Source organism: Lissotriton vulgaris, chromosome 3_1 (assembly GCF_964263255.1).
Source record: "Lissotriton vulgaris chromosome 3_1, aLisVul1.2, whole genome shotgun sequence".
Classification (NCBI taxonomy): domain Eukaryota; kingdom Metazoa; phylum Chordata; class Amphibia; order Caudata; family Salamandridae; genus Lissotriton; species Lissotriton vulgaris.
Window position 1 is genome coordinate 545,089,207 of NC_141689.1, and position 25,198 is coordinate 545,114,404.

Sequence of the window (25,198 nt, forward strand, 5' to 3'; positions counted from 1 at the left end):
TGCATAGGCGGTGTTACGGGACCGAACTGTGAATCAATTGTGAGCAAAACAGTTGGGAATCGGTAGTAACAGAACGCACCAAATATTATCATTAGACACTTACAGCTAAAACCATGTCAGCAGACACGTTAAGAGAGCGAGAGGCCAAAGCGGTAGAAATGTTTGATGACGCAACATTACCACCAATGAACCACAAGACCCAGAATGCACCGGGAGCTAGGTGTGACACATTAAAAGAGAAATTTCGGGCCTTATAAAAGCTTTGCAAGCACGAACAGAGCAAATGGTGGGAGGGCAGGTCCCTCCAGCGCTATTTGGACGTAAACCGAGTATCCAGAGGTTTGCGGATCCTGATAGCGCCGAGCTATGAAACACCTGATCCTAACATGCTCAAGGAATGGGCGGAGACGAACCTGGAGTCGTCGAAGAAACTGATGTTAATACTGGTGAAATATGCAGAGACAGACCGCCAGAAATTACAAAATCAAATTGATGAGTTAAATGATGACATCAAAACATTGGGACAAACGGAAGAAGAAAATAAACTAAGAAAGGATATGACAATCCGTCTCAAGAAAGAAGAAGACAAAATAAGAGACCGGAAAACATTTAAATATCATCGGGATAGAGCCGATTACGAATGTGGTAGAATATTCACATTTGCGAAAAAATATGAAAGCATGAAAATTTCCAAATTCAGTGGGATGTCCAAAAAAACAAATAAACCTGACCAGTCTGCCAAACAAGGTGAATCATCTGCGTCGGATGCAAGTTCAGTGATAGAAAGTGACTCTGAAGATGCAAGAGCTGGGAGAGTTCCAACCACAATTTCACTCGTTGAAGAGTTGGATTTTTTAGTGGAGGAACAAAAACAAACTTTTCAACCAAAACGACAAACGGCAAAAACACCAGCAAATTTAAAAACAGCACCCGCAAACGCAGAGAAAGGAGACGGGCAAGGAAAAGGAGAGACCACCAGACATTACCAAACACGAAGGTGGAACAGAAAATAAATGAAAATGGAAAAATAGGCGAACAAAAACAAGATAACATAACAGTTACCAATTTGTCTGATGTGACACTAAACAAGGCGGAACTGCAATTGTTATCACTTGGCCTATCGTATGCACCGGAAAGCACCTTTAATTATGCCTCTACAAGGATGGATATCCACAGAGGTATTAGAAAACTAAAATTGAAAAAATATCACCTATTAAAGAGTAAAGCTGGAAAGGATTTCCAAACAGTGGCCCCACTGGAAGAAGAACCACCTACATACCCTGACCTTAACACACAAGAACAAATATTAGTTCAGGATTTGATAGAGTTGGCCTCAACACAGCCACAAGAAACAGTGGCGTATGGAGCAAAAAAAAGTACAAGGAGGCCACAACCAATGGACACATGCACTACCACATTCAAACCCCAACCAAAATTTGTCCCAATCATGCCAAGAGACGGCATCAATGTATATCACAAACAGATTATCAAGGAACTAAAAGAGTTAAATATTATGATAAACAAAACAAAAACGAAAAAGAAAAAGAAACTGGAAATCAAATATAAGCAACTGATGAGCAAACTGTCCAAAAACCGGGAAATTGTAATCCGCAACGCGGACAAAGGCGGGAACCTGGTAATCTGGAGGAAAACTGATTACCTCATGGAAGCCCAAAGTCAACTCACAGACAAAGAATGCTATTGCCGATGTGATCAAAGCATGTTAAAAAACATATTTGCTAAATTTCACACAAAACTGTTAGCATGAAAAGGTTTGGGTCTTATAAACAAAGAAGAATATCTATTTTTAAAGAATGACACGCCAACAACGCCAGTGTTATACTTCATTCCCAAACTACACAAAAACTCTGAGAGATAACCAGGCCGTCCAATCATTTCGGCAATGAACAGTTTAACTGAACATACCTCTCAATATATAGATCATTTCTTACAAGACTGTGTCCAGGGTTTGCCCTCTTACCTGCGAGATACCGGAGACTTCTTGGCGAAAATCAATAAATTCAAATGGCAAAAGGACTATTTATTGATCACAATGGACATTACGTCATTGTATACAAGTATCAGCCATAAAGATGGTTTGAGGGCAGCAGATTTTTTTACCTTAGGCGAAGGCCTGAAATACATTCCCAACATAGCAAAATGATCTTAGATATGATGGAGTTTTGCTTACATAATAACATCTTTCTCTTCCAGCATACATTGTACCAACAAATTTGTCGTGTAGCTATGGGGGCCAGTTTCTCCCCGAGTTACGCCTGTCTCCATATGGGATGGTGGGAGGAACTGGTCCTACGTAGAAATTTTGAAGAGACATGCAACACACATGTAAAATGTTGGTGGAGATATATTGACGATTTGTTTGTTATTTGGCAGGGATCAAGAGCAGAAGCAGAAATATTTATTCAGGAATTAAATCAGAATGACATCAATCTTCACTTCACTTCAGAAATTAGTCCCCAAAAAGCAACATTCCTAGATGCAGAAATATACATAGAGGGTGGAAAAATAGAAACAAAAATACATAGAAAAGCCACAGCAGTAAATTCAATTTTACATGCCAGCAGTCACCACCCGAAACACCTAATCAAAGCATCCCCTATGGGGAAATGCTTCGAATTAAACATATATGCAGAACTACATTGGAATTAAAAAGAGCCCAATCAGAAAGCAGAGCAAGATTTGTACAACGTGGCTACTCGGTAACGTATTGAGATGGCCATAGAGAAAAGCAATTTGGCAGATAGAGAAAGACTCCTAAACACAGCCTTAGCGAAAACCTCAGTTTCTACAAAAATATCAGAGACATCAAACCAAACACTGAATTCAGAATAATTGTGGGATACAACAAAACAGCACCAAGAGATCAGACGCATAATACAAAAAAACTGGTCTCTAGTAAAAAAGGATTCAGTGCTAGGAAAACATCTACCCAACAAACCCACTATCACCAATAGGAGAGCCACCAATATGAGGGACAGATTGGTTGTAAACAACCTAGTAGAAATCCCTAAAAAAGATTGGTTGCACCAAAGAAAGGGGTTTTATAAATGCAAGACCTGCAAGGCATGTTTAAATGGGGTCAATACCACATGCATTCCATTGGCATTTCGCAAAGGCGAATACCACATCAACAAAATGCTAAATTGCAAGACCGAATATGTGGTCTATATTCTGGAGTGCCCCTGCAAGCTAAAATACGTGGGAAACACAAAGCTGCAGGGACACAAAAGAATATTACAACACATAAGAGCCATCAAAAACCGAGATCCTACATATCCTGTCGCCCGACATTTTAATGAGAAACATCAAGGAGATTTCAGGCTCCTTAAATATTATCTGATAGACAGTATACCACAGAGTAAAAGAGGGGGAGATAGAAAAGACAAGCTGCGCAAATTGGAGACCAGATACATTTTGGACCTGGACTTCAAACACCCTCAGGGGCTGAATACCACGGAAGACCTGCATACATGTCTATAATACAACATAATATCTTTGAACCTGCAGTGCCACACCAGGAAAATCTGTCGATGTAGACAAAATCTGAATATTTGGACATAGACATTAGATACAACTGGGCCTTCTAAAAAATTCATAGATTCAAACCTCTCGAATCATGATATGAAAAGTAATAAAGACACATATTCCAAAAAAATATGAGATATTAAGTTAGCTTTTATCTTTCACAAAATTCCCAGTATAATCCACCAACACTTTCACTTAAATATTAACACTGTCAACACCGGAGCAACACTGTACCTTCCAACAGAGGCTTCTGGAGGAAGAAACATAGTACCACAATGATATAGGGAGTGCTTAAAATCAGGCCCATTAATAAGTAGGACTTGACCCAGGTTTAAAAAGGATTTTTGAGGACTGTAGTATTTAATTGTAATGTATATAGATTTATTTATTAAATGTGTATATATATATATATATATATATGATTGGTTTTAAATGTACGGGAACAGCGTTACCCCTGCACAAGATAGCATATTTGCACATGTACAATTATGTTCCATCTAGATAGGATGTAACTTTGCGGTATTTAAACCGATATGTAAAGCATAATTTTGCACTATATAGCATTATTTTGCACATGAGATCTGCACTTTTGGCAGAAATTTGCACATGTAACGCAATTTGCACTTGTATAAATGCAGCAACAAGAATGCAACAGCAAATGGTATTTAAACCGTAACCTGAAGTAACTAAAGTCAGAAAATGCACTGTGGTACTTTGCACTTCAAGTATGCACTGTCACTTTAACAAAGCATCACAAAAAAGAAACAAAGTGAAAAAAAGTTGGGCATAAAAGGAGTCAGGTGACATACTCACGTGTCATGTGATCAAGGTACTACGGTACCAAAACGCGTTATGGCCGACTGGTGAACAGCTGAATAAAGAAGATTTGCTTGCACTGAATTGGGTCTGTGCTCCATGTTCTTTGTGTACGAGGACCGCTAGCAGTCTGCTCGTGGTAGTGGAGTTGCATATATATATTATATGTATATATATATATATATATATATATGTATGTGTATGTATGTATGTATATATATATATATATATATATATATATATATATATATATACACACACACACATATATATATATAAATCACTGGCTGGAACATTAGCCTTGTCAGGGCCGACGCCGCTCTGCTGGGAACATGTTGCCCCTCTCACTATCACCACAGCAAATTATTTTTGCGTTCCAACACCCACTGAAGACATGTGCCATGCACAATAAAATCAGTTGGCAAGTGGATGTGCATACTGTACTTTGCTGCAAGGGTCAGTGGGTGCTTGCGTATGTTTGTGTATGTGTCAAATTTTCATAGGTCTAAATATCGACTTCAGATCATTTATACATTTTCTATCAAGGTTAAACTCTATGCCAAAACTATAAAATATGTGAATGTCAATGAAACAATGCTCTGCAAAAACGTTGTTAAAAGCACAATAGTGTCCGGCAAATCTTCACATATTAGAACGCAAAAGTTTAATGTCCATGCTGCAATATCAAGGAGGGCATGCTAAAAGTCAAGAAAAATGAACTATCTTGCCTTTCAGAGAGCCCTGAAGAGATTCTACTTCTGAATGACCTTGTCATGCTTAACCATCTAAACCAGGAGTCTCCAACCTTTTCTGTAGTAAGAGCTGCTTTTGCTTGAGGAATTTCTCCCGAGCTACTACAAACTTTTATCACTGAAAAATAGTCATGTGTAAACATTTTACTATGGACAACATAAGTGGGATTATCAGCAGCAACGACAAAAGCTTTTCAGGCAACGTTACATACAGAAACCAGGAAAAAGCCCATCAGTATTAAATGCTTCACCTAACTAATGAAATATCAGCCAAAGTATCAGGTGTCTGCTAGCACAAAGGACCACAGCATTAGGTCTATCATTCAATTATCAACTTCAAATGTGTTTTATAACGGCGAGTGAAGAGAGATTGCCATGAGACAGATCACATAGGCCCGTACAGTATATGTTATGATGCCCTGTCATTGGTTTGGCAGCCTGCAACTCAGCAACTTGAATGAGCAGTGCTGCCTTCTTAAATATGCACAGATCCTCTGAATGAGGTACTGGACTCCATTTCAGCTCTGAGAGCTACTTCAGGCACTCTGGTGAGCTACTAGTAGCTCGTTGGAGACCCCGATCTAAACACTGTGAGTTTTCAATTGATTTAGTCCCTAGCCTCATTCTGCAAAGAGTGCTACTGACTTTTGTAACAATCTTAACAAGAGTTTCATGCTTGTGTCTACACATAAAGTTCCCTTCTAATCACTGCTCCCATTGATCACTTTAAGCGTTCAGCTGGAATTTACACCTTTATAAAAACAAAAAAACTATTTACAAGATTTTAATTCTAAGGAAGATTCAAGGTACTAAAATTCCAAATGGTATGTAAAAATATACACTTTCTATTACAGTCTTCTCTGACAGAATAATTAAAGTTAATTCATATTAGTCTTAAATGTATCTTGTCATAATAATATTAGTCATTGTACTTGTAGCACATTATCATTGAACTTTAAAACAATGTTGTCTGGAATGATAGGCCTGCAATATGTACATTGTCTTTTTAATATAATCTTTAATAGTGAAAATGTAAAAAGATGTGAGAAGTTGGCCTGGTATATGATGTTCACTATTCTAGTGAGCACCTTGCACCAGTCCAAACAACCCTTATGGTGATGGTTGTAAAGTCAACCTTATAGACCAGCTATCCTAGAGGTAGCATGGACAAAGCACTCTTAGGCTAAACTCAAGAGGGCATGTGAAGCCAGCTGTTTTACCATATGCAATCCCTTTAATACCAAATGAAAGGACACCACACAGGATATATATTCAAAATATATATGTATTTATTTCTAAAGAAATCCCCTGAACTCTTTATGAGCACAGAAGCACAAGCGCATAACAAGTAACTTAATATAACATACAAAAGTTGCACAAATATGGATAGGGCCAGGTGGCCCGCAAAACATATACTAAAAAAGTGGTTTAAGTACCACGTTGTGAGAAGTTGGCCTGATATATGATGCTCACTAGTTCTAGTGATCACCTTGTATCAGTCCAAACAACCCTTATGATGATTGGTTGTAAGTCAACCTTATAGACCAGCTATCCTAATGGTAGCATGGACAAAGCAGTCTTAGGCTAAACTCTTTTGGCATGTGAAGCCAGCTGTTTTACCACATATAACCCCTTGAATACCAAATGAGAGGACACCGCACAGGTTGTTATGAAAATAAACAAGATATTTATTAACTAACATACACCTCTGAACTCTTTATGAGATCAGAGGGCTAAGCACATGACAATCTCTTAGGAAAAATACGTTTAAGTTGCACAAATTACAATGGTGCCCTAGGGGCACGACAAAACATATACTAAGTAAGTGGAATGTGAAAGTCAATAAAAGGAATGGAGCTGTCCAGAGGCTGTAGGATCGCTAGGACCACGCTATACTAACTCTAGGTAGGTAATAGGAGGCCCACGGAACGCGTGTGCAGAGTGTGAACTCACACGCGAGATGCGTAACAGTGTCTATGGACAGTACAGTTCAAGAAAAAGGTGAGTACGGACAATCCTGACTAGGTAGAACTAAAACGACCTTGGAACTGGACACTAGGAGAGTCAAGCTACCCTTGAGCACCGAAATGCTCGTGTTACCTCGCCCACAGGCTGCGGGTGCATAGGTGCCAAGTCGTGTCAGGTTCCGGCGTTGAAGTCTATGGAGCCTGGAAGAAAAGATGCTGCAGGCAATCAGGAGGAAGATGTCCGGTGTGATCCAAGGGTGGATCAGTGAAGAGAAGAACATGAAAGCAGAGGGGACAATGTTCAAAGTCACTAGCCAGTGACTGGAGTGGAACCAGATGTCGTCGTCGCGATCAGGTGAGGGTGGACGCTTGTCTCTGCAGCCACGTGGACCAGGTGGTGTCTTCGATGACCAGGATGGAGGCACGAGCTGTCCCACGCAGGCCCTCGCTGTCGGCGGTGTCGGCTTCGGAGTCAACAGGTCTTGGCAAAGGCAACCCACGCGGTGAGTGGAAACGGCGTCTGGAGTGGACCAGGAGGGTCCGGGGTGCTCCTCTTTTGGAAGGGAGCAAGGGCCAGTCTGAAGCAACCAGACCAGAAGTGAAGATTTCGGAGTTCGTCGTCTAGGAGGTCACTAGCCAGCCGGCAAGTGACCAGACAACGCGTCGAGCAGCAAACAGGCAGAAGGGCCCCATGCAGATCTCGTGGAGGCTGGAGGGCTGGTCTTCGGTGCAGGAGCTGCTCGGGGTCAGGGCTTCTCAGTCCCCAAAGCACTTGGACGAGGTTACCTCAGAAGTCGTGCTGGAGCGAAGTGCTGCTTCTTTCAAGATGGCCGGTCTCACGTGTCTCGTCGCACCCACGGATCTCAGCTGAGCTGCAGATGTAGGTAAAGGTCGGAGAGGTCTGGGAATCCGGGTTTTGTCGGGCTCTGAAGTCTGGATCCTCGAGGGAAGACGACAAAGGGAAGCCGCTGGACGCTGATGGTGCCTGCTTGTGCAGGGTGGACACTCCTTGCCCACAAGGGAGATTTCTTCAGTCTTCTGCGGAGCAGAACGTCGAAGTCCAGAGTTTCTTCTTGTAAAGTTGTTCAGGATAATCTAATCTGGAATGGGACCAGCTCCTACCTTTATCCAGCTAAAGAGGGCTGTACTACGACTAGGTCCCTTCTCTGGGTGGGACCAGGAAGGGGGTGGTTACACCCCCTATCCTTTTATCCGGTCTTGCGCCAGAGCTGGGGCTGGGGTGCCCCAGGAACTGGTTTAGACCGGTGTATCCACAGGGACACCTTGTGTACCCCAGGCATGTCTCATTCCTTTCAGCCCTGTCCTACCTAATACACAAAATCCTGTCTGGGGTGGTGCTAGCACCTCCCAAGGCAGGAAACCCTTTGTCCAAGCCTCCCTCGCTGGAAGGACTCCCAGCAGCAGGAGGTCAGACTTGTGTCTGTGGTGGCAGCATCCATTTTGTGATGCTGAGGCTCGAGTTAACTTTAACCGGGGTTCACAGTTACATACATGTTGTGTCCCTCTTGAAGGGTGGAATGCTACCCCCGTCGCCAGAATTGGCAAGGGGGTAGTATTCCAATTCGTATGACACCTTACCCGACATGTTTTGATAATGCTATACCAAAGTTGGCAATAACCGCGAGGATTATAATGCACTTAAGAGTATATGGTATAGCGTTATCATGGAAACAGCTAAAGGACTTGGTTCCGAAAGCTGCAGACAGGCTCAGCTCATGCTAGAGCACCATCTCACATAATTCCAAGCACTCTGCCTTCAGGATTGATAAGGCCTGCCATAGGAGTGACTGATAGGAGGATATGTGTCCATTTTAGGGTTAGATATAGGTATACTATATCTACAGCAAAGGGTGATTACACCACCTTGCCCCAGCTGATCGATCAGCCAGTTGTGTCAGATTTGGATGGCCAGCCAGGGGTGGTGTGAGAAGTTGGCCCGATATGCAGTGCTCACTATTCTAGCGATCACTATGCATCGGTCCAAACGACCCTTATGGTGATTGGTTGTAAGTCAACCTTAGACCAGCTATCCTAGTAACGTGGATACGAGCAGTCTTCGGGCTAAACTCTAGAGGGCGTGTTAAGCCAGCTGTTATACCATCACATACCCCTTGAACACAAAGTGAAAGGACACCACACAAGTGTTATGAAATTAAACAGTATATTTATTAGAATCACAACAGCCCTGTACTCTTCATGAGGACAGGGTACTAAGCACACAACGAAACTCTTAGGAAAATACTTCAAGTGCACAATCAATACAAGTGCCCGAGGGCACGGAAAGTTTAGTGGTCTCGGGCGGACCCGATAAGGCAAGTCGGAAGCGATAGGGACTCGGGACCCTAAAATAAGGAGGCTATGCGGGCACCGAAATGCCGAAGTTACCTAGCCCCAAGGGCTGCGGCTGCACAAGTCTTTACAGACGTCGGGAGTCTTCGCTGACGAGCCAGGAGCCGGAAGGAAGGAGTTGCTGGCCGGCGACCAGTGGAAATAGTTCGTAGAGATCCAAGCCTGGATCAGAGATGGATGACACCTGAAAGCAGAGGGGACCAAGTTCGTACTACTAGCCAGTAGTCAGAGGGTACCAGGAGGGCACCGGATGATCGTCACCTCGACTTGGTGAGTGGGCGACGCTAGGCTCTGCAGTCTCACGGACCAGGAGGCGTTGTCGGCGACCAGGGTGGAGGTGCGAGCTGTCCCACGAAGGTTGATGCTGTCGGCGTCGCTGGGCCCAGGATTGGGGCAACAAGCCTTGGCAAATTTCAGGGCCACGTGGTGGGCCTAAAATGGCGTCTTGAGTGGACCAGGAGGGTCCGGGGTGCTCCTCTCGCAGAAGGGAGCAAAGGCCAGTCTGGAGCAACCAGACCAGCAGCGTTGGTTGTCGAGTGCCGTCAAGAAGGTCACAAGCCAGCGGCTAGTGACCAGACAACGTGCTGAACAGCAAAGAGCAGAAGGGCCCCACGCAGATCGTGGAGATGCTGGGAGGCTGCACTTCGGTGCTGGAGCTGCTCAGGGTCGGGGCTTCTCGGACCCCAGAGCACTCACCAGAGGATCCCTCAGTGGTCGTGCTGGTTTAAGAAAGCGTGCAGGTTTTGTTGAAGGCCGGTCCCTCGAGGTCTCGTCGCACCCACAGATCTCAGCTGAACTGACGATGTGGGTAGAGGTCAGAGGTGCCAGGGAAGCCGGTTCTCGTCGAGCTGGGCCGTTGGATTCCTGAGGAAGGACTTGCAGCAAACCGCAGAGTTCTTAGATGGTGCCTGCGGATGCAGGGTGACTACTCCTTAGCCACAAGGGATAAATCTTGAGAAGAGTCGAGAGTTCCTTTCGTAGAAAGTATTCTTGATTCAAAGATGATCTAATTTGGAAGGGTCCCTGCTCCTGCCTTTATCCTAAAGAAAGGGGTGGGTACACGACTAGGTCCTGCCCTAGGGGTGGGACCAGGAAGGGGGGTAGTTACACCCCTCTCCCCTGCAGGACTTTCCCCAGGTCAGGGGCTGGGTGCCCCTGGAACTGGTTCTAGCCGGCAGATGCGTAGTGAGCACCGGGGTGCCACTCCGCAGTCACCTTCTTGTAAAGCCCTGCCTACCCAGGATACACAAAACCCTGTCTGGGATGGTGCGAACACCGCCCCGGACAGGAAACCCTTTGTCCAAGGTCTCCTCGCTGGAAGGACTCCCAGCAGCAGGAGGTCAGACTCGTGTCTGAGGTGGCAGCATCCACTTTGTGGAGCTGAGGCTTCAGTTAACTTTAACCGGGGTTCACACTTACGCACATGTCGTGTCCCTCTAGAAGGGCGGAATGCCAGCATTGGTGAGGGGTCAGCATCCCGATTCGTATGACACCTTACTCGACATGTCTTGATAACGCGATACCGAAGTTACTAATATGGTACGCGTTATCATGGAACAGCCATTGGGTCTTGGTTCCGCAAGCTGCAACCGGGCTCGGCTCGTGCCAGAGCCCAATTCACACGATTCCATGCACTCTGCCTTCAGGATTGTCAAGGCCTGCCATAGGATTGACTGATAGGAACTCGGGTGTCCATTTTAGGATTAGATATAGGGATACTATACCTACAGCAACGGGCGAGTACGCCACGTTGCCCCAGCTGTCGCACAGCCAGTTGTGTCAGATTTAGATGGCCATCCAGGGGTGGCATAATACATGCTTCAGCCCCTGGTAGGCCCTGGGTACACCGATGCCCTGAGTTACAGGGTCTGACAAGGTGGCCCAGTTCCAATTGGGTAATGCACCTAAGGTACACACATCAATTTAGCGAGAGAACAGCTAGGCTGTGGGTCTGATTGGCAGGCCCACAGCCCGAGAAAGTCGTAAACCAGTGAAACAAAAGCAAAAAATCTGGGTGATCATAGGATTGCAGACCCTACTCTCCTACAGGTGGCATAATACATGCTGCAGCCCCTGGTAGGCCCTGTGTGCACCTATGCCCTGGGTACCTATGGTACACTGTACAGGGACTGATAAGGTGACTCAGTATCCAATTAGATATGCACCTAAGGTACATGGTTGTCAATTTAGAGAGAGACAGCAAGGCTGTGGGTCTGATTAGCAGGCCCACAGCCAGGGAAAGTCGTAAACCAGTGAAGCAAAAAGCAAAAATCGGGGTGACCATAGGATTGCAGACCCCACTCTCCTACACACGTCATGAACAATGGTAAGGCCTAGGGCCTTGAGAATCGCTGGGGCTACACTGGGCTAACAATGGTTAGGGAGCAGGAGGCCCAAGGGATGCGTGTGCAGTGTCTAAAGGCACACGTGTGCACACATAGAAGTCAATGGGTGCGTAAAAATAGAAAGTTGAAGGTTTGGGAGTCTTCCGACTGGACTAGAAGCTAACCACTTGAAACTAGGACACTAGGAGAGTTACTCTTCACAGGAGCACCGCAGTACTCGTGTTACCTAACCCACAGGAAGCGGGTGCATAGGTCCCAAAGTGTGTCGGGTTTCTTCGTGGAGTTCTATGGAGCCTTGGAGAAAAGATGCTGCAGGCGGCCAGGAGAGAAGAGTCCGGGTGGATCCAAGGGTGGATCGAAGATGTAGAGGACTTGAAAGCAGAGGGGACAGAGTCTGGGTCACTAGCCAGTGACCATGAAGGAACCAGGCGATGTCGCGAAGCAATCAGGTGCTGATGAGAGGCTTGTCTCTGCAGCCACGTGGACCAGGAGGCGTCGACAACGACCAGGAGTAAGGCACGGACTGTCCCACGAAGGCTCTCGCTGTCGGTGGTGTCGGCTTCAGGATTGGAGTCAACAAGCCTTGTCAAAGGCAACCCACGCAGGATACGATGTAGGCTTCTTACTCAGACCAGCAAGGTCTGAGGGGCTGCTTCTTTTGAGAGAAGCAAGGGCCAGTCTGGAGCAACCAGACCAGCGGTGTAGATTCAAAGGATCGTCCCCAAGATGGCCACTAGCCAACGGGCAAGTGACCGGGCAGGCGGTTCGAGCAGGAAAATGCAAAAGGGCCCCACGCAGAACTCGTGGAGGGTGCAGGGCTGATTGTTGGTGCAGATGCTGCTCGGGGCTGGGGCTTCTCAATCCCGAATGCACAGCTTCGAGGAGGCCTCGGGGGTTGCACAGTTAGCAGGTCAAAGACTTTTCAAGATGGCCGATCCCACGTCTCTCGTGGCCTCCACGGGTCTCAGCTTTGCAGGGACTGTGGATCGGGCTGTTGGATGTCTGGGAATCCGGTTCTCGTCAGGCTCTGTGCTCGGGCTCCGGCGGGAGGCGGCGACAAAGCAAGCCGTTGATCGCTGGATGGTGCCTGCTTGTTCAGGGTGGTCACTCCTTGACCACAAGGGAGATTCTTCAGTGGTCTTCTTCAAGTAGATCGTCGAAGGTCCAGAGTTTCGTTTCAGAGTTTCAGTCAGGATTAATCTAAAGTCTTGGGACTTAGCTCCTACCTATATACCAATCTTAGGGGCTGGATTACCTGCTAGGTCCCTCCTATGGGTGGGACCAGGGAAGGGGGTGGTTACACCCCTTTCCCGTTGTCAGTTTCGCGCCAGAGCTGGGGCTGTAGTGCCCCAGCACCGGTTTGAACTGGCCCATGCATGGGACACCTTGTGTGCCCCAGGCAGTGTCTCATTCCTTTCAGCCCTCCCTGTCCCAATACACAAAATCCTGTCTGGGGTGGTGCTAGCACTTCCCAAGGCAGGAAACCTATTGTCCAAGCCTCCTCGCTGGAAGGACTCCCAGCAGCAGGAGGTCAGACTTGTGTCTGTGCCAGCAGCATCCATTTTGTGATGCTGAGGCTCTGGTTAACTTTAACCGGGAATAGTAGGAACAACATGTCTTCTACCTCTAGAAGGGTGGGATGCTACCCCCGTCGCCAGAACTGGCGAGGGGGTAGTATTCCAAATCGTATGACACCTTACACGACATGTTTTATCTGAAAGAGACACGTTAGTGATAGATTCCTTACCTTAGAATATCCCCAGGCGTCAGACTGGATCCGGAAACTTTTGCGTAGCAATACCCCTGCGCGCTGGTAGGCGTCGTCTGCGGCTCCGCGTCCGTCGTCGGCGTCGTGAGCGCCGGGATGACGTCGTCGGAGTACTTAGACGGCGCCCATGCGCGCTGACGTCAGTTCTTCTTTTTTCCGCGCCAGCTAGCGCAGATCCGGAAGAAGCTCTACCCCCAGTCACTTTTTGACTGAAAAGTTTTTGATCCTTTTTGATCTCTTTTAGTCGACTGTCTCGACTATCGGTGCCAGGGATGCCCGGGTTCAAGCCTTGTTCGAAGTGCGGCCGACTCATGTCGGTCACGGACCCCCATCGCCGGTGCCTGAAGTGCTTAGGCCTCGACCACGACGATCGAACCTGCGTCGACTGCCGGGCCCTGACGTCGAAGGCTAGGCGGGAGCGGTCCCGCAAGCGTCTCGAGCTGAGGCACTCGGCCCCGCGCCGCTCCAGGTCCCGGTCCCGGTCCCACGGGAGGTCGAGGGACAGGTCGCGAGGTCGGAGTCATCGACGTTCCGGAAGTGGACACCGATCGTCTGGTTCCAAGTCCTCAGGTAAGAGGCATGAGAGGTCGGAACGACACCATCGGTCCTCCGACCCGCCCGACGCTCGCTCGATGCGGCCGGGGACTCGGGCGACACCGCCCACGCGGCTCCGCGGGAGTCGCAAGCGTCGCCGCCTGCCCCACACCTTCGGGTCCCTGGGCACGGCGCGTCGCAGGAGGAGGTCGAGAGGTACCACATGGCCATGAGGGCCCTCCCTCCTCAGTCGGTTCCCGTGGCGCCTTCGGGCCGATCGGCTCCGTCTGGAGGTCCTTCCGGGTCGGGCGCTTCGGCCCCGACGACGTCGGGTGCTTTGGGCCCGGCACCGCTGGCGACTTCGGTCCCGGCGCCGCGCGACCTCGCTGGATCCGGCTCCGGATCCGGGACCTCGCCGGTCGACCTTACGACCTCGCCGGCGCCGTCGTTACGTTACGTTACGTTACGTTAAAAGTATTTATACAGCGCACGTACACCAACGGTTTCATGGCGCTAATTGACGTAACGGCAGCTAGGGAGGAGGAGTTACTCGGGGATTGACTGGAAGAGAAAGGTCTTCAGGAGTTTTCGGAAGTGATCATAAGTGGGACATAGGCGGAGTGTATTAGGGAGAGAATTCCAGGTGGTGGGTGCCATGGCTGAGAAGCTGAGGCCTCCGTGCTTTTTGCGCCTGGTTTTAGGGATTACCAGGAGGTTGTGAGTAGCAGAACGGAGGTCTCTATGAGGGACGTACCGTGTCAGGCAGGACGAGATGAATGCTGGGGCTGAGTCTGAAAGGGCTTTGAAAATGACACAGCCAAGTTTAAAGATGCAGCGTTTAGTGATGGGGAGCCAGTGGAGACTACGCAGAAGAGGAGTGACATGCTGGTATTTTGGCTGGCGAAAAATCAGGCGGGCTGCCTGATTTTGAACAAGTTGTAGCCGGTGAAGATGGATAGATGGTATTCCGACATACAACGTGTTCGCATAATCGAGCCTGGAAGTGATCAGAGCTAGGATGACCAAGATCAGAGCATCTCTAGTGAGGAACCTACTGATCTTACGGATCCGCCTAAGGTGGAAAAAGCAGGATGAGGTAACTGCATTAATTTGAGGCCTCATGGAGAGGTCCTCAGAAATGATCACCCCCAAGCTCTTCACCGTGCTGACTGGGTTGGGTGGAGTCCCCAGAGAGGAGGGCCAAAAGGTGGAATTCCACGGGTTGGTGGAGCCTCCAACTAGTACCAGCTCAGTTTTTGTAGGATTCAGTTTTAACTGACTGTGAAGCATCCACTCAGCAATGTGAAGCATAGTGGATTGAAAGTTGGAACGGGAGGAAGGGAAGGGGTCAATGGGAAAAATTAACTGAAGATCATCTGCGTAGTTAAAGATAGTGACCGGAGTATTGCGGAGGGAAACAAGAAGGGGCTGAAGGTACAAATTAAACAATAAAGGTGAGAGCGCGGAGCCCTGGGGGACCCCGCAAGTGAGAGGTGAGTAGTGTGCGGAAAAGGTAGATAAGTGAACTGCTTGAGTACGGTGGCTCAGAAAGGATCTGAGCCACTCGAGGGCCACCCCCTGGATGCCGGCATTGTGGACACGGTCGATCAAGATGGTGTGATCGACCGTGTCGAATGCAGCCGACAGGTCCAAGAGGACAAGGGCCTGGGAGATGTTGTTGTCGGCACCTTTCCTCAAGGCATCCATGACGGCTACAATGACCGCCTCGGTAGAGTGGAGGGGTCGGAAGCCAGCTTGTTGGTTATCCAGGAAGGAGGAGTTCTCTATAAAGGTACTCAGGCAGCGAGTGACATAAGACTCAAGGATTTTGCCCAAGAAGGGAAGGAGGGAAATAGGGCGAAAATTACTCAAGACAGTAGGGTCAGCGTTGGTTTTCTTTAGAATAGGAAGAACAGCTGCCTGTTTGAAGGAGCGGGGGACCTCCCCAGTAGCGAGAGAGTTGTTGAGCAAGGCTAATGGGGGGCCAGGGCAAGACAGGAAGGCTTCTTTGAGGATCTGAGGGGGGCAGCAGTCATTAGGAGAGCCTGAGCTAACTTTGCGGAGAAGAACAAAGAATTCATCTTGAGAGATTGGTGGAAGCTGAGTCAGGAGGGTGGAATTCATAGGGGGGAGAGGTAAAGGGAGGGGAGATGAGGGGGGGGGAATGTTATCCTTGATGGCAGAAATTTTGTCTAAAAAATAGGAGTTCAGCGAGTCGCATAAGCTTTGGGTAGGTTGGGGTTGGGGAGTAATCCTATCCGGCAGGGAAAGCTCATTAACGATAGAAAAGATGTCTTTGGCTTTGGTGTTGGAATTAAGAATCTTTTGAGAGAAGTAGGCTGTTTTTGCAGATAGTATCGTTTTTTTATAAGTGTTTAAAGTGTCAACATAGACCAGTTTGAGTAGAGGATCATAGTTGCGTCTCCAGCGGCGCTCTGCCTGCCGCAGCGCAAGTTTATCAGTCTTGAGCTGATCGGAGAACCAGCGTTGAGCGTCATGGGGGCGCTTCGCTTTGATGGTTTTGTAGGGGGCAACTATATCACAGGCGGTTAACAGCCATTCCTCCAGATGGGCGGCTTGATCATTGACCGAGCTTGCGGGGACTGGAGCAGAGGAAGCCAATAGAGCGTGAAAGTCAGTTATGTTGGCTTTTTTCCAATTACGCGCAGATAGGTTTTTGATAAGGGGAGGTGGGCGAGGGATGTGAAGGTGGAGGGAGAAGGAAATTGAGAAATGGTCAGACCAGGGGCAAGGGAGTACAGAGGGAGGGGAGATGTCAAGATTAGATGTCCACACTTGGTCCAGGATGTGACCTTTACAGTGCGTAGGGGTGTGAATATGTTGGTGAAGGTTCATGCCTACTAATAGGTCCGTGAATTCCACGGAAAGATGGCTTTCATGGGTATCAGATGGCCAATAATTAAAATCCCCTATGATCATGATGCTAGCGTGATTGATCAGAAGTTGGGAGATGAAATCACCAAAGGTCTGGGAGAAGAGAGGCATATGATCCGGAGGTCTGTAGACCAAAACACAGACAAATGAAGATTTGGGTGAGGAGAATTTAATAGTAAGACAGTCAGTTTTGGGGAGGGGGGTCATCGTCAGCTCCGAGAATATTAGTTCAGAACGGATAATGGCCGCCACCCCTCCACCTGTCTTGGCAGCAGGTCGGTTGGCTTGCATAATATAGTACCCTGCTGGAATAGCGGCTAAGATGTCAGGGCCTGAGTCCTCGGTTAACCACGTTTCGGTTAAAAGGAGGATGTCGATGGAACTATCATGCAAGAGTTGTAAAACCTCAAGCTGGTGACGGACTAGGGAGCGGGTGTTTAAGTACAGCACCCTCAGAGGAACAGGCGCAGAGGACATTGAAGGGGAAGGGGAGGGAGGGCGTTCAGGGGTGGGGATAGTGTTAATGGCAGGGATATCCTGGGGGACTAGGATACCGCATTGTTGTGCGGCCCTGGTGGCCCTATCAGGGATGGGCGTAGGGAGGTTCAGGTTAAGGAGCTCGGTAGCGGAGTATGTCAAGAAATGGACATTACGACGGGGCCCTGGGCCTGGTCGGCCGCGGACGGGCGCAGACGGGCTTGACTTGTGCGCGACTTTGGCGCGATGTCGGCGCTCCCGCTGCGCTCGTCCGCTGCGCTTCCTCCATACTGCCATTTATACCTATGGGAGGGAACACTAGCCCGCTAACCTGCGATGCCTGGAAGCAGGGCGGAAGTGGTGTTGCAGGCAGGCAGGAAGTGACGCTCCTCGGACTGACCCTCCGCGCAAACGGCACAGAGCCGGGGCGGACCAGGGTCACGAGCGTTGCAAAATAAAAGCTAAGTCAAAATGAAGGTGAGGTTGCGCGCTAACATAGAAGCAATTACGAGAGTGCTATTAAAATCAGCATTACATCGGTGATTTAAAAGTAAAATAACAGCCACAGCGAGTGTGCATCCGCAGCCTAGCTCGCCGCTTTAGTCACTGGCCGGGCGCTGAGAGCAAGAATAAGTATACATCAGCTCGGCAACACTAGCCCGCTAACCTGCGATGCCTGGAAGCAGGGCGGAAGTGGTGTTGCAGGCAGGCAGGAAGTGACGCTCCTCGGACTGACCCTCCGCGCAAACGGCACAGAGCCGGGGCGGACCAGGGTCACGAGCGTTGCAAAATAAAAGCTAAGTCAAAATGAAGGTGAGGTTGCGCGCTAACATAGAAGCAATTACGAGAGTGCTATTAAAATCAGCATTACATCGGTGATTTAAAAGTAAAATAACAGCCACAGCGAGTGTGCATCCGCAGCCTAGCTCGCCGCATAAAAATAATGTACACTGGACAACCAGAGGGTGTGGTGATGAAACAGAGGGTGGCATGGGTGGGCCAGAGGGTGGCATGAGTAGTCAGAGAGTGGCAGTGGTGACAGAGAGTGGCACCGTCCCTTCAGGTGTCGTCCCCGGCAGCCGATGTGGTTGCCGACCCCAATATTTCCTACGGTCCTACTCAGGAGTCGGAGGGGCGCCGCTGGGCGCCGATTCCGTCGGCCTTTGGAGACTTCTATCTCCACGAGGAGGCCCTGGCTGTTGATCCTGGTCTCCAGGAGCCATGTGACGAGGAGCAATGGGAGGGGTCCGAGGACCCTCTGGCACGTGATTGCCAGTCGCATCAGGACTGGACATATGAGCTTGGGGAGGCCAGTGGTATTGACACCTCGCCAGACACTGGATTTACGTCGCCCCCGACTGTGGCTTCGGAGGCGGGTTCTGCTTACAGCGTAGTGTTGACGAAGGCAGCTAAGGCCTTAAACCTTCAGCTCCCCGTCGCGGCCGTGAGGACTAATCTCCTCACTGAGGTCCTCAAACAGCAGTCCGGCTCCGCGGAGCCCCTCCTGCCGTTCAATGAGGCCTTGTGTGAGGTTCTGCTGGGCACTTGGTCCAAGCCCGCCACAGGCCCCCCTGTGGACAGGAACGTGGCCAGACGCTACCGCCCGGCACCGGGCGACCCATGCTTTTTGTTCACCCATCCCACCCCCGAGAGCCTGGTCATCCAGGCCTCTAACTCCCAAACCGCATTCCCGTCGGCCCCGCCCGACAGGGAATCCAAGAGATATGAGCAGTTCGGGAAGAAGGTCTTCTCGTCTGTGAGCCTAGGGCTACGGTCTGTGAACACCAACTGTCTCTTGGGCCGCTACACCCACACTCTGTGGGACACGGTTGCGGAGGTGCTGCCACAATGCCCTGAGGAGGTCAGGGCTAAACTCAGCCAAACCCTTGCAGACGGCCGAGATGCGGCACGCTTCTCTATCCGGTGTGGGCTGCATACCACGGACTCACTGGGCAGGGCGATGGCAACGACGGTGGCGGTTCGACGCCACGCCTAGTTGAGGTCCGCCAACTTCTCGGCCGATGTCCAGGCTACCCTCCTGGACATGCCGTTTGATGGCCGTCGCCTCTTCGGCGACAAGGCAGACCATGCGCTGGAACGTTTCAAGGACTCCAGGGCCACGGCCAAGTCCTTGGGCCTTACGGCCCCACGCCAGAAATCGGGTGCCTTTCGCTCCTTTCGTGGCCACGGAAGGGGCGCCCCACCACGGACCGTCAGCCACGCGCCGCAGAATGTTCAGCAACGCGGTGGCGGCCGTGGGAACCGCCGTGGCGGTGGTCGGGGCCAGCGGCGAGGCCAGTCCACACCTCCCTCAGCAGCCCCCGCCTCAAAACCTTCCTAGTCCGAGTTTTCAGGCCCATGTGACGCCTGTGGGAGGCAGGGTTCGCCATCACCTCTCCCACTGGCATACAGTCACTTCGGACAGGTGGGTGCTGCAAATTGTCCGAAGGGGTTTCTCCCTCCCCTTCGAGTCTTCCCCTCCATCCATGCCACCTCAATACCACCGTGTGTCGGGGGATCACTTGCAACTTCTGCAAGAGGAGGTTTCGGCCCTCTTGGCCAAGAGGGCCATCGAGCGCGTTCCTGGGCCAGAAGTAGGACGTGGTTGTTACTCCCACTACTTTCTGGTACCCAAGAAGGGCAAAGGGGGCCTACGCCCTATCTTGGATCTGCGGAACGTCAACGGCTTCCTCCGGACGGAGAAGTTCAAGATGCTCACTTTGGCTCAGGTCCTGGCTGCCCTGGACCCGGGAGACTGGATGGTAGCGTTGGACTTGCAGGACGCCTATTTCCACATCCCCGTCCTGCCGGCCCACCGGCGTTACCTACGGTTCGTGGTAGGCCAAGAGCACTTTCAGTTTACCGTGCTCCCCTTCGGCCTTGCCAGCGCCCCACGGGTGTTCACGAAGGTGATGGCGGTGGTCGCAGCCCATCTGCGCAGGCAGGGGATATCAGTCTTCCCCTACCTCGACGACTGGTTGTTGAAGGCGGGCTCGCCCCAGTCAGTCGTCAGCCACCTCCAGACTACGGCCGACCTCCTGCACTTGCTGGGGTTCTCCATCAATGTGCCGAAGTCACACCTGTGTCCCTCTCAAAAGCTCCTCTTCATCGGAGCGGTTCTCGACCCACCCGAACAGCGGGTTCGGGATATTCAGGCTCTGATTCCTGTCTTCAGGCCGTTATCCCGGGTCTCGGTCAGGTTGACGCTGCGGCTTCTGGGGCTGATGGCCTCCTGCATCCTTCTGGTGCGTCACGCCAGGTGGCGGATGCGGGCTCTGCAGTGGGACCTGAAGTTTCAGTGGGCCCAGCATCAGGGCAACCTGTCCGATCATGTCCTGATCTCAGAGGGCAATGCGAAGCAACTGCAGTGGTGGCTCACGGACCGCGACTGGGTCAGTGGCAGACCCCTCTCCCTACCCCAGCCGGAGCACGTAGTTGTGACGGACGCGTCCCTCCAGGGCTGGGGAGGCCACATGGGAGAGGCGGAGATCAGAGGCCTCTGGTCTCCGGCGGAGTCCCGGCTCAACATCAACCTTCTGGAGCTGCGGGCGATTCGTCTTGCACTGAAGGCATTCCTCCCCTCTGTCAAGGGGAGCGTAGTGCAAGTGTTCACCGACAACACCACCGCCATGTGGTACTGCAACAAACAGGGCGGTGTGGGGTCGTGGACCCTCTGCCAGGAGGCTCTGCGCCTCTGGCAGTGGCTGGAACATCAGGGCGTGACCCTGGTGGTTCAACACCTGGCAGGCTCTCTGAATGCCAGGGCGGACGAACTCAGCCGCCGGTGCATGATGGATCACGAATGGCGTCTGAACTCGGACGTGGCGCGAGGTCTCTTTCGACAGTGGGGAGAGCCTTGGTTAGATCTATTCGCCACAGAAGAGAACGCGCAATGTCAGCAGTTCTGCGCGTTGGAGTTTCCAAGGCGGCACTCGCTCGGAGACGCTTTTCGTCGCGAGTGGAGCTGCGGTCTGTTGTACGCCTTTCCGCCTATACCACTTCTGCCCAGAGTGCTGAAGAAGATCAGGCGCGACCGGGCCCAGGTCGTCCTTGTGGCTCCGGACTGGGCACGAAGATACTGGTATCCCGAGCTACTCAGCATGTCAGTCGATCCCCCGATTCGTCTGCCTCTTCGGGAGGACCTTCTGTCGCAGCAGCAGGGGACGGTCCTGCACCCGAACCTGTCCAGTCTCCACCTACAAGCTTGGAGATTGAGCGGCGGCAGTTGAGGCCATTTGACTTGCCTCCCGAAGTCTGTGATATCATTCTGGCAGCCAGGCGTCCCTCCACAAAGTCGGTATACGCCTGTCGGTGGAACAGATTTGTGGCATGGTGCACAGCAAAGGCTGTGGATCCTCTCTCTGCACCCCTTTCGGAAGTGCTGCTCTTTCTTCTTTCCCTTGCCCAGCAGGGCTCTGCTCTGGGCACTCTTAAAGGGTGCCTTTCTGCTCTATCAGCCTTCTTGAGGCTACCAGATCAGCCTTCTTTATTCAAGTCCCCTATTGTGAGTAGATTTCTGAAGGGCATCACGCACATGTTCCCTCCTGTTCCCTTCGTGATGCCCCAGTGGGACTTGAATCTGGTTCTCACCTATCTGATGTGTGCTCCCTTTGAGCCGCTTCGTAACTGCCCTCTTCGTCTCCTTACTCTAAAGACGGCCTTCCTGGTTGCCATCACCTCTGCCAGGAGGGTGAGTGAGCTCCAGGCTCTTTCTTCTTTTCCACCTTTCCTGTCTGTTCATCCTGATAAGGTGGTGTTACGTACACGACCTTCCTTTCTGCCCAAGGTTGTCACGGCCTTCCACATCGGGCAGTCCATCACTTTGCCCACCTTCTTTCCGCCTCCACACCCCTCGAAAGAGGAGGAGAGGCTCCACCGTCTGGATCCAAAACGTGCACTCTCCTACTACCTAGATCGCACACGCCAATTCCGGGTGGATGACCAACTCTTCGTTGGTTACGTGGGCGCGAAGAAGGGAAAGGCTGTGCACAAGAGGACCATCTCTAGGTGGATCATCTTGTGTATTCAAGCATGTTACTCCATGGCGAGGAAGGAGCCCCCGGCTGGATTGCGGGCTCACTCCACTCGGGCCACGGCAACGACAACTGCCCTGGGCCGCGGTGTCCCCCTGCAGGACATCTGTCAGGCAGCCACGTGGGCCTCGCTGCACACGTTCGCAAGTCACTACTGCCTGGACAGTCAAGTCCGGAGGGATGGCTTCTTTGGCCGTTCCGTCCTCCAGGACTTTCTGGTGTGATATTGGTTCGCAGACCCACCACCGGGGTTGGTATTGCTGGGGTATCTATTCTAAGGTAAGGAATCTATCACTAACGTGTCTCTTTCAGATGCACAAGTTACTACTTGTGTAACGATATATCTGTAAGAGACATTAGTTAGTGATAGATTCCTTACCGACCCACCCATCCTCCCCGTTCTGCGAACCGATATCTAGGGTTAAGGTCATCCCCTTTCAGGGCCCTAGTTTCATGGCACCAGTGTTAGTTCTATCATGGCTCTGCGTATCTGGCGCGGAAAAGCTGTGTTATCAGAACTGACGTCAGCGCGCATGGGCGCCGTCTAAGTACTCCGACGACGTCATCCCGGCGCTCACGACGCCGACGACGGACGCGGAGCCGCAGACGACGCCTACCAGCGCGCAGGGGTATTGCTACGCAAAAGTTTCCGGATCCAGTCTGACGCCTGGGGATATTCTAAGGTAAGGAATCTATCACTAACTAATGTCTCTTACAGATATATCGTTACACAAGTAGTAACTTGTGCGATAAAGCCAAACCAGAGTTAGCATTTAACCGGGACGTTCATAATGCACTCAAGAGTATATGGTATGGCAATATCCTAGAACAGCTATAAGGACATGGTTCCGAAAGCTGCAGACAGGCTCAGCTCATGCTAGAGCACCATCTCACATAAAACCAAGCACCCTGCCTCCAGGATTGTTAAGGCCTGCCATAGGATTGACTTATAGGTGTATATGTGTCTAGATATAAGGTTAGATATAGGTATACTATATCTAAAGCAAAGGCTGATTACACCACCTTGCTCCAGCTGAGTGATCAGCCAGTTGTGTCAATTTGGATGGCCAGCCACGGGTGGCATAATACATGTTGCAGCCCCTGGTAGGCCTTGGATGCACCTATGCCCTGGGTACCTATAGTACACTGTACAGGGGCTCATAGGGTGACCCAGTATCCAATTGGAGATGTACCTAGTGTACACGGAGTCCATTTTAAAAAGAGAGCAGATAGCCTAGGGCCCTGGTTAGCAGGATCCCAGGCCAACTAAGTCGAAAACCAGCTAAACACTAGGCAAAAAATCTGGGGTAACCATAGTCAGGTATCCACTTTCCTACACAAGAAGTAACTGTAATAATAAGAAAATCCACATGACATTTTCGAAATATTGTACTGCTTTCATGGCTTCACTGCTTTGTTACTATTATGGAAATGTCTCTTTGTTACAGGTTGATTAAATTAATTGTACCTCAAAACAAACAGGCAAACACTTCAAACCTCTGCATGACATTTCTAGTGATGAACAGATTTCTCACTTTTGGCTTGTTGGCTTTGAATTTGGAGGGAGCCAAACAATGAAAAATACAACATCTGTACACTTTTGGTCAGCCCTTTACTTGTGATTGGATAGCTTTCTGGTCTATATTGCTTTCTGCCCGGGAAAACTTTGGTCTCATTGTGTTTTGAATATATTTTGCCACTACTGATGTTAGATCTTTCACTACAGTTTATATGCGGGACTATTTTCTCTTTCTGCCCCAAGCATCAATCAGTTGGTCGCATTGAACCTCCTTGCATTTCGTGCATGGACCGATGCAGTATTAGCGGGCAGCCACCTTTGAATGGATTTGATTAACAAATACGAAAATCTATCCATAGATGTCAGCCACGGATATGCATGCACTCATGGCAACCACCTTTGAGTACATGGTCTTAAAATAGAAGCCATTTTATTCAAAGATGGCTGTCACCCATGGCTGTCCCAAATATGCATGCACATAGGCCATTTATGGGAAACACAACCATTCGCACTAAGAGATTTCTTGGATGGGACCTAATAGCTTTGACAATGCTTGTTCATAAATGTTTTAAGATATATTCTACACTCCTGTGTTGTGCATCAATTGACCAATGTATTTGACAAAAACAAAGATATTTACAAGCAGTGAAAATAAATCGGTGATAATCTGGTTTATACCTTGTTCTTCGCCAGTAGACATTTCTGGAATCTCATTCTGGAGGGAATAAAAGAAAACATTATTAATCTTAACTAAAAATTGGCATAATAAAAGAGGGCACAAGTGCACAACTTCTGCTAAAGGCATGATTTGCTTTTCACAGAAAATCAATCCTCTGCTTCCCATAGCTTGCTCCTTCCCCATAATATTCCACATTGCCCTGTGGCAGAGGTACTTACCACTCCCAGTACTTCGATTACCTCGAGGAGAGGTATTTATCAACTATATCAGAATTTAAAAGGCACTTTCCCCAGTGAATTTCAGCAGGTTTGACCTGCTGAAAATTACCTATAGCAAAATGCAAGGGAATGACTCAGACAATTACAATTTCAATTTGTGCAATAGTAAGAGTTATCACGCACAGCAGGTTTTAAGAGGATATTCATAAGCGGGAATAGACTACCACAATGGGTACCAAGAAATATAACAGTTATGAGTTATGAGAGTGTGTACTTGAG

General features: G+C 49.6%; 1 protein-coding gene across 1 annotated transcript in view; it reads right to left on the reverse strand.

Moving 5' to 3' along the window:
* BDP1 (BDP1 general transcription factor IIIB subunit) overlaps positions 1–25,198 on the reverse strand; it is a 1,412,545-nt gene that overhangs the window by 470,666 nt on the left and 916,681 nt on the right. Inside the window, exon 30 of the mRNA XM_086960808.1 lies at positions 24,701–24,737. Coding sequence (XP_086816934.1) covers positions 24,701–24,737 — 37 coding nt within the window. The remainder of the gene's footprint in view (positions 1–24,700; positions 24,738–25,198) is intronic.